Source organism: Sinocyclocheilus anshuiensis, unplaced genomic scaffold, assembly GCF_001515605.1.
Source record: "Sinocyclocheilus anshuiensis isolate Anshui unplaced genomic scaffold, SAMN03320099.WGS_v1.1 scaffold975, whole genome shotgun sequence".
Taxonomy (NCBI): domain Eukaryota; kingdom Metazoa; phylum Chordata; class Actinopteri; order Cypriniformes; family Cyprinidae; genus Sinocyclocheilus; species Sinocyclocheilus anshuiensis.
The window spans coordinates 82,625-92,416 of record NW_015547693.1 but is presented as its reverse complement, the minus strand read 5'-3'; the positions used below and the strand labels follow the sequence as shown (position 1 = coordinate 92,416).

General features: G+C 37.5%; 1 protein-coding gene, 1 long non-coding RNA gene and 1 pseudogene across 2 annotated transcripts in view; 1 reads left to right on the top strand and 2 right to left on the bottom strand.

The window, feature by feature from the left end:
• The first annotated feature begins 3,660 nt into the window (after positions 1-3,660).
• On the top strand, positions 3,661-5,062 carry LOC107703611 (uncharacterized). Its single transcript, XM_016506304.1, has 4 exons — positions 3,661-3,749; positions 4,186-4,296; positions 4,441-4,714; positions 4,831-5,062. The coding sequence occupies exons 1-4, from the start codon at positions 3,661-3,663 to the stop codon at positions 5,035-5,037; spliced, it is 681 nt and encodes a 226-aa protein (XP_016361790.1). The 3' UTR covers positions 5,038-5,062.
• A 355-nt stretch (positions 5,063-5,417) lies between these two features.
• Positions 5,418-9,163, bottom strand: LOC107703610 (uncharacterized; annotated as a pseudogene).
• Positions 9,164-9,166: 3 nt separating this feature from the next.
• LOC107703614 (uncharacterized) overlaps positions 9,167-9,792 on the bottom strand; it is a 9,171-nt gene continuing 8,545 nt past the window's right edge. The window contains exon 3 of the long non-coding RNA XR_001635849.1: positions 9,167-9,199. This is a non-coding gene — a long non-coding RNA (uncharacterized LOC107703614). The remainder of the gene's footprint in view (positions 9,200-9,792) is intronic.

The window sequence follows — 9,792 nt, the reverse complement described above, 5'->3', positions numbered from 1 at the left end:
ATAAAACAGTCCACCATGTTTATTGATACATTACCTGATATATAATGTATGTATGTATGACCTAATGTATAAACAATCGTTTCAAAGCAGTTTGTTGTAGCCACTTACCCTGTAACTATATGGAACAAGTTTCCTTAACTATATAATTAAACATTTACTCTGATGCATTTATTTCAGTAACTATTTTAGTGCATTTTAAAGTTTCTGAATCTTGAAGGAACTTTAACCTCTCTTCCAGATCTTGTGATGATGATTGGCTTGCTCACAGATGATTTTTCTTGACGTGTTTGCGCCACCACAACAGGTAAGTCTGGACTCCTTTCGCTTTCCAGGTTTGCATTAGTGTTTGACTCATTTTCAAAGTCATCTTGATCACTTCTTTTGTCTTTAACAGATGCCTTCTGTTTCTTCTATAAATCCTTCCATCAAGTGTGCGAAGAATGTATGACCTTGAAGAATCATGTTTCTTCAGAACTGTTGCAGGATTCCAGATTTGTCCTTGCTGTATCCTCACTTTGTCTCCTGGTGATATGTCTGGCAATTGCTTGGTGTTTTTGTCATAATAAAATTTCTGCTTTGATTGTCTGTGGTTGAATTTTTCTTGAATTTGTTTACTTACTTTTGAAGTCAACAGCGTGGTGGAAGTTGGCAGTTTAGTTTTCAACCTTCTGCCCATTAGAAGTTGTGCTGGTGACATTCCGATTTCATCTAGTGGAGTATTGCAATATTCCAGCAACGCAATATATGGATCTCCACTTTGTGACTTCATAAGCATTCTCTTGATTGTTTGAACCATTCTTTCTGCTTGTCCGTTTGACTGAGCATATCCCGGACTAGACGTTTTGTGCTCAAACTCCCAGTTTTCTGCAAAATACTTGAATTCTTGACTGGCATATTGTGGACCATTATCTGATATTACCACATCAGGTATGCCATGTCTTGCAAACAGTGATTTCAATGCAATGATTACACTTCTGCTCGTAGTGTCATTTAGCTTTGCAATCTCTGGAAACTTGGAGTAGTAATCTACACACAGTAAATACTCAGAACCGTTGTGATGAAACAAGTCAGTACCGACCTTTGCCCATTGTCTGCCCGGCAATGCATGAGGTATTAGTGGTTATTTTGTGTGACTATTTCGATGAGTGTTGCATATGGGACATTGTGATACCATTTTCTCAATTTGAGCCGACATTCCTGGCCAATATATGATGTCTCTTGCTCTTTCCTTACATTTCACCATGCCCAGATGTGACTCATGAATTCTGTCCAGCATTTCACTTCTCATTTTGTTTGGAATGATGAGTTTTGCAGCTTTGAACACCAGTCCTGATGTGTAGCTAAGTTCCTCTTTAAATGTCCAATATTTCTGAACGTTTTTGTGCACTGAACTTTTTTCTGCAGGCCATCATTTCATGATGTATTCTTTCAGTCTCTGCGTTTCAGGATCTTCAGCTGTTGCTTTTCTGAACTCTTTCAGTTTCTCTTCAGACACAGGTAGCTGAGGTGTGACATAGTTTACCTCTAACTCCTCTTCTATCAGGTCTTCGGTGTGGTCATCAAGGTAAGCACGACTCAATGCATCTGCTATGTGCATCTCTTTGCCTGGCTTGTATGTGACTTTCAGATTGTACCTTTGGAGTCTGAGCAACATCCTTTGCAGCCTCAATGGTGTCTTATGTAGAGGTTTTTTGAAAATGCTATCGAGTGGCTTGTGATCGCTTTCTACTTGAACGTCTCTACCACATACATATTGGTGGAACTTTTCACATCCATATACAATTGCAAGTAGTTCCTTCTCAATTTTGAGCACCCATGCCTTCAGAGCTGGCATCTACTGACAATGTTAATGGTTTGTTGACATCGTAGAATTTCAAGGTTGGAGCATTCGTTGCTAGAGCTTTGAGCCTCTGAAAACTTTTCTCTTGTTCACTTCCCCAGAACCATTCCACATCATTTTCTAGCAGCTGTCTGAGTGGAGCACTTACATCTGAAAAGTTGGGAATGAACTTGGCTATATAATGCAGCATACCTAGAAATCTTTGCAGCCCTTGCTTGTCTTCTGGTGGAGGTAACTGAACTACAGCTCTCACTTTCTCTTCATCTGGTTTCAGTCCTTCTGCTGTAAGTACATGTACAAGCGTACATATACTTGATTTGTGATGTTCTAAGTTGACATTTATTTTTGTTCAGCTTGAGGTTGTATTCTCTTGCCCTTTGGAGCAATTTTCTCAGTCTGGCATCATGCTCTTGTACTGTTTCACCCCAAACCAGCAAACCATCCACTATGTTTATCACCCCATCCAGATCTTCAATCATCTGTGCTACAGCTCTTTGGAATACTTCTGATGCTGACGATATTCCAAAAGGTAAACGCAGGAATCTGTATCTTCCTATAGGCATATTGAATGTACACAACTTGGAGCTTTCATTGTCCAATTTGATCTGCCAGAACCCTTGGTTGGCATCAAGTACAGAGAAAACTTTGGCATTTGGCATATTTGACACAACTTCTTCTACCGTGAGTAGAGGATAGTTTAATTGCCTTATTCAAGTCTTGTGGGTCGAGGCATATGCGAATTTTGTCAGGCTTGACAATCGTTACCATGCTGCTCACCCAATCAGTTGGCTCTGTTTGTCTTTCTATTACATTCATGTCTTCCATCCGGTGTAATTCTTCAATTATTCTTTCTTTTAGTGCAACAGGAACTTTTCGTGGAGCATGTACAACAGGCTTTACTGATGGATCAAGTTGAATATGATAATATTGTAAGAGGGGCTGTAGACCATAGGAGGAAACTCCAGTCTCTTGAAAATGGGTCCGTCAAAATAATGCAGGCATACACATAAACTGGAACTTTATTGCCTTTTATTTGTCAGAGCTCAGGAATGAATTAAACTCACAGCTCGCATCACATGTATTACTCCCTCGACACACTCCCCGCGAATAGCCCAGTCTTATGGAGTCAATATAATGCCACATATATATGCAAAATAATAAAGTTTTGCAAAAGAAAATAAAGTTTTGCAAAAGAAAAATAAAGTCTTGAGCAAAAAAAATAAGTTTTGCAAACTTGTTGTTTAGTTAACTACATGCGATTACTATCAGTCGAGTGTTTGAAATAACTTCATTTTGTGAGCTGATGTGCGGTTTTTGTCTCAGAACAGCTGTCATCACGTCAGTTAGCTCAAAGAGTTTTGCAATCTTGCAAAACCTTGATTAGCCCTCGGTTAGCATTGGGTTATAAATATACTTTATTATTATGAAAATACCAGAGATGGCTTGAAGAACACAGCTAAACCATATATTGTTGCGTCGTATGTTTATTGTATATTTTTGGATATTTAAATAAATAGCCAGATCGCCAACAGATTCAGTCACCCACGCAATCTTGTTCATAAATGACAGGATTCACGATTCAGCTATATATATAAATTGATGTAATACATAAATCAGGGGTGCAGAACTCAGTTCCTGGAGGGCCACAGCCCTGCAGAGTTTAGCTTCAACTCTAATCAAGTCATTTGAAAGGCTTGAAGGCTTATTTGAAAACTGTGTTGGAGCAGGGTTGGAAATAAACTCTGCAGGGCTGTGACCCACCAGGAACTGATTTCTGCACCCCTGACATAAATATAACATTTGATCATTTACCTCAGATCATGTACCTTGGAGCTGCTACAGATAACAAAGCATCAACTGCCCTTGGATTTTTCCATCAGTCAGTGGAGAGACATGGATTTCCGTTAAGGTAAAACAGTTTGTACTTTCTAGCATTGTTTGTTTGAATAGATCAGTGCTTCTCAACCCTGTCCTACGGACCTCCCTCCCCCCACTGCACAATTTGGATGTTTCCCTCATCAGACACACCCAATTCAGGTCTTGCAGTCTCTATTAATGAGTTGAATCAGGTGTGTCTGATGGGAGGGGAGGTTTGTGAAACACTTCATTACAAAAATAGAATTTTGTTTGTCCATCTTGTGTAAAAATAGTAAAAAAGAACAAAACAAAAATTCAGACAGACAAATAGAACATTATGAGGGTGAATTTTCACTATACTTCCATATTTTTCTGAAAACAGTTTACAAGCATATAAACATCGCATACATTAAAGGGGCAATGATTTTACTTATTAGACTGTTCTTTTCTAAAACAGCTTTGCTCTTTTTAATTACTTCTGCATTTAGAGTTCGAGGAGACCAAGGAGTAGAAAATGTGGAGATCGCTAGATGCATGTTTTCTGTGCGAGGCTACGGAAGGGGAAGTTTCATGTCAGGAAAAAGTGTGCATAACCAGCGGTAAGCATCAAGATTAATTAAATATTCATACCCCGAGCTAAACATATGAACATTCTATTTGTAAGGATAACGGTGTACTCAACATTTCTGCAATAAGGTGCTGTTAATCAAATGATTACACACTGTTTTGTCTGCATTTCTCAGTATTGAACGTCTTTGGCGCGACATATGGATGGCTGTAACCAACATCTTCTATGATGTTTTACACACTCTCGAGGAGGAAGGGTTACTAGATCCAGCCAACAGCCTCCACATGTTTTGTTGTCATTATGTGTTCCTGCCGTGCCTCCAGGCCAGCCTTGATTCCTTTACTTGTGGATGGAATAACCATCCCCTCCGCACAGAGGGCAATCGAAGCCCCAACCAAATGTGGGAAATCGGGCTGATTCAAAACCCTGTCGATGCTCCAGAAACTGAGGTATTTACTATAATTTGACTGAATTTGTTCTGTGCCAGAACATGTATTTATATTTTCACCTAATGTATTGCAGCAATAAAATATACCATGTCCATAAACTAACCAATTTTTCACAGAATCCTCAAGATGAAGACTCTGACCGGGACACGACCAGAATCCCTGACCAGCCGTCTGGAGGAATTGTAGTTCCTGCAATAGATTGCACATTAACTGAGGAACTGAATGCCCAGCTGCAAGCTGTTGTTGACCCAACCTCACAATCTCAAAACTTTGGCAGGGACAAATATTTAGTGGCGTTACATTTTGTGATCCTTCATTCTTAAATGACAGTGAAATGTTTACAATGTATTCCCAACATATTCAGAACAAAACCAGATATAGTACAAAATGAAACTTTTGATAAACCTTTAATAAAATAAAGTTATTGTTTTGAAGGTTTTCTTTCTACAGTAAACAGAACAGTAAGTATTAACAGTAATATTTAACAATTAATTGCAAGGTTCTAAAATCACTGTATATACAGAACAAGTATTTTCTATGGAATCAGAATAAAAAGAAATTCAAAACAAAATACACTATGCCCGTTTTCTTTCTGGTGTTAGGGTTACAATAAGAATATGTAACAACATATAGCAGTACTCTATGCCCTGAACATGGAGCAATGCAACTACATTTAATACGGCATTGTATGCTACTCACAAATTTACACTCTGTTAAATCCAAAATCAGAGTTGATAGCCTGCTGCATGACTACCTTGAACGAATGGTAGTTGTCCATGTGTGCTACAGGAAAAGTAATTTTTCTGGCACAGGCACTTACAACTGGGTAGCAGATTCGGTGTGCAGGCATCCTCTGATGACAATCATGATCAAAATGCAAACCGATTTTGAATTCTTGACGCTCTGACATTAGAAGTGGCTTGTGTCCCTGGCCAGTTCTATAACCACGATCTATAATATTCAACAGGCAATTTTCGGTCTATTTAATTTCGCTTTACAAATTGGCTTCCACAAATTCAGTGGTTCAAATTGTGTTAAATTTCAAATATTCAATATTCAAGTTAAAAAAATCGAATTCAAAACTATGTTAAATGCAGCCATTGCATTACACGGGGGACAGTTAAGGGGCAGGGTGTCTCCGTCAGGGATATCATCTGCAAGCAAAAGAGCATGTCATCTCAACCAAAAGTGATTCTACAATATAGCTGACCATAAACATTTTCCATTAAATCACAAAAAACCAAGTGGCAGTGTAAAAAGTTTGTATGACAGGTGTTAATGTCTAATGCTCACTGTGATGTCACATGAATTTTCAGACAACATTTGTCTTTTCTTAAAGCATCTACACTAAATTAGAAACAAAGTTAATGTTATACCAACACTTTCACTTTCAATTTCCTGAAGAAAATCCTGCAGGAAGTTGACAATAGCCGTTTCACGTGCTTCTCGCATTGTTGCCTTCTCTGATAGCTTAGGCAGAATGTTCTGCATGATAAAATCTGCATCAGCCTGCGGGATGACAACCAATATGCATTTTCAGGTACTGAGAGAACAATTGCTAAAAATGCTTATGACTTGTATTTTATATCTCAATTTTTATGTGAAAAAAAACCCCAAAAATGTCCATATTCAATAAGAATAAATCACGAAAAATTGATAAAATTACTATGAATGATACCTCATTGTCATCGTCAACCGCAGTGGGGACGAAGAAATGTTGGCACAATCTACAATGGTCTTGCAGGATGTCCACAAAATTGTACACTTGAAGACCTTTTCTGAGTTGCTTCAGCAAAGGGATCAGACGCAAGGTTGCATGCAGCACAATAGATCTGAAATACACATACATTTTTAAGAAAGCCTGTTATGATATACACTCATTACCCACAAAATGTAGTTTTTTGGGCTCCACTCTGAATAAATTCTAGAGACTGTTGTGTCTATCATCATAAATCCATTGAGATCAGCATTTCCAGAAATACTGAAAACAGCACATCAGGCACCAACAATCATGCCAAGGTTCATTTCACTGAGATGACATTACACAGTACTGTGTACTTTACGGTTTTAGAGTAAACTACAAACCCATCAAGCATTGCAGATTATATTATTGAATTAAAAACTATGGAGAAATGTAACTATGCAATAACATTTGTTGTTATATCTGTAGAAACAATATATTTTAAGGTTGTTGCAATATATGTACCCACAATTAAAAGAGCCTGCAAGTGTTAATGTAAGGTTGTTGTGCTCTGTTGGCTGACATAAGCCCATGTGTGGTCTGATACATTTTTTTTCTTACCTTATTATAGCCTCTTTGTTGTCTGGTTTAATCAGACCAGTATAACCACAACTAATGATATCACTGGTCCAAGCAGAAAGATCAGTCTCTTCTTCCACCTGATATGATGAAATGCATTATTTCATATATATTTACATGCATATATATATACTTACAAATATATGTAAATACAAATGGGTGTTGTGCAGGCCAAGTAAGAAATCTATAAGTATTTTTTTTTTACTACCTTTTGAATCAATTAAAAAAGTTCAGCATCATCCACATCATCTTTAGTGAGATTCGCTTCATCCAAATCTCCTGCTGAGAGATAATCAAAGCACCACTGTCTCAAGAAACGGGGGGCTGGTCCACCCTGAGCAAGACTAACTGAAAACACCTCTCCTGCAGTCCTGAAAGAGAAAGCACAAACATACACAAAGATCAAGCCTGTTAAAACATAAATAACATGTAAATACAACAGGTAGAATAACTAAAATAAAAAAAATTGCTAACCCGAAATATCCCTTCTCTAGATCACTTAAGGAGTAGACAGGGCTCTTCCCACTCTGGTGTCCTTGATGCTCAAAGAGGTGTTTCTCAATCTCACCAATCAAATCTATAAATGCATGTACGCATTTTGTAGGAACTACATATTAAGAAAAAGCATTTCATTCACTTCAATAGAGTTTAGATCCAATCTCATTTCTAAATGAGCAATGTTCCCATAATGGATTTATAATGGAGCACATTTAACTACAAACAGAAAACAGTGCAATGTTGATTCTTGATTGGTCATCGCTTAGTGGTTGTACAAATTCAAGATTGTAACCAACTAAGGAAAAACACTTTGTCGTTGTTTAATTTTGACATTTGTTAATTCGTGCTCATAGACTGTATAAAAACAGTTCGTGCTGCACTGTATTTGTTTTGTCCTATCATATCTATCATATGTTGTTGCCTTATTAAAAATAAAAAATATGCTATACATTCAAAATAAATTTATTTTAATTTTAGAGTATATACTTAAACATATATATATATGAATGTTTTTAATGAATGTATTTTATAATAATATTCTTTATAATGAAGTAGTCTGTATCTAGTAGATTGTGAAAGAATGGTTATCAGTTCCACACACAGAGATATATAAATTCTACATTTATTTAAATGAGGGAAAAAAACTTCACTGGTATCGGATCGGTATCGGCCAATACCGAACCCTAGGTATCGGAATCGGTATCAGAGGCGAAAAAGGCGGATCGGAGCATCCCTACTCCATGCCCACATCTTACCCTAACAATTGAGTGTAGCCAATGGTGAGAAGAAAGCAATTCTAGGATGTGGGTTGCTGCTGTTTTGGTAGAACAAGGGGGACCAACACAGGCAGGTGGGTTTAATGTTTTTGATGATTGTGTATTGTATAGTTATAATACGCACATTCATATATTTTGGGAACCTATAAAAGAAGTAAAAATAAATACAAGCTATTAACAGCTTGTGTTTTTTAGTTAAGTTATATGACAAGAATAATGTAAAATAAAAGGATTAGGGTTACAGCAAGAACAGAAAATCAGTCAAGGAAACAAAACAAAAAAACGTATGATTCCTAACACGTCCATAACTAGTCCCAAAAATTAATGCAATTTCTAATTTTTAAAACCGTTTCATGAATACAAAATTCATAATAGAGAAACTGACTTGCCTGTAAGAAATTCCTTTCTAATGGCACCTGAATCAACACCTGCTTCCCCCAAAACTGTTACACGCAAAGTGTTGCCAGGGGTCCCTTTCTTCTGCCGCTGCCACGGTACCATAGCTCTTTGTAAGAAGTCTGTGCGAGACATGCAGATTTTGAAATCTTTGCTGTCATCTACCCTACTTGCCAACAACTTCAGTACATCATCTGGACTGTGAAAAGAAAAACAGATTAGTCAAATAGTACATTCTTAAGTGTGTTTACCTGTATTGATTAAAAATACATACCATTGGATGTCTGGGCTTTGGTTGTGGTGTTCAGGGGAGCCACATGTAGGACTGTTCGCACCAAATGACTGTAATACACTGAGAATTTCACCAAAGGTTATATTCTAGTTCTCACTACACTAAACTTGTTTTTACTCAGTAACCTCAGAACAAATGGTTGGCAAAGAAATATTTTTAAAAATCATAACAGCAACTATTTTTACTTCATCATCATCAGTAATCTGAAATAACAAAACTGGGTATATGTGCAGCCTAATACCAAAGTTCATTGAAATGTAGACAGTTACAATTGTTTCATAAAACAAGTTTATCAAATAAGACTATAATAAGTTTATTTCAGTTAGTCTGACTTATTGTCACTTGATTTGGTTCAAAATAAGTCAGACTAACTGAAATCAGCCTGGACTATTTGCTAAACTTTTTTTATGAACAGCCTCCTGGAGGGCTGGTGTCCTGCAGAGTTTAGCTCCAACCCTGATTAAACAAACCTGAACAAGCTAATCAAGCTCATACAAGGTATAATTGGAACTTCCAGGCAGGTGTGTTGAGGCAAGTTGGAGCTAAACTCTGCAGGACACCGGCCCTCAAAGGATCTAGTTTGGTGACCCCTGGTTTAAATCTGTGGTTCCCAAACCTGTCCTGGAGGCCCCCCTGCCCTGCACCTTTTGTATGTCTCCTTTATCTAACACACCTGATTCCACTCATCAGCTCATTAGTAGAGACTGCAATAACTAAATTGGGTGTCTGATTAGGGATACATACAAAATTTACAGGGCAGGGGGTCCTCCAGGACAGGTTTGGGAACCACTGCCCT

Excerpts from the sequence above, each read along its gene's own strand:
- LOC107703611 (XM_016506304.1), top strand. The coding sequence starts at position 3,661 with ATGTACCTTGGAGCTGCTACAGATAACAAAGCATCAACTGCCCTTGGA. Across the intron at positions 4,297-4,440 it reads AAAAGTGTGCATAACCAGCG|TATTGAACGTCTTTGGCGCG; the intron begins GTAAGCATCAAG and ends TGCATTTCTCAG. Across the intron at positions 4,715-4,830 it reads TCGATGCTCCAGAAACTGAG|AATCCTCAAGATGAAGACTC; the intron begins GTATTTACTATA and ends AATTTTTCACAG.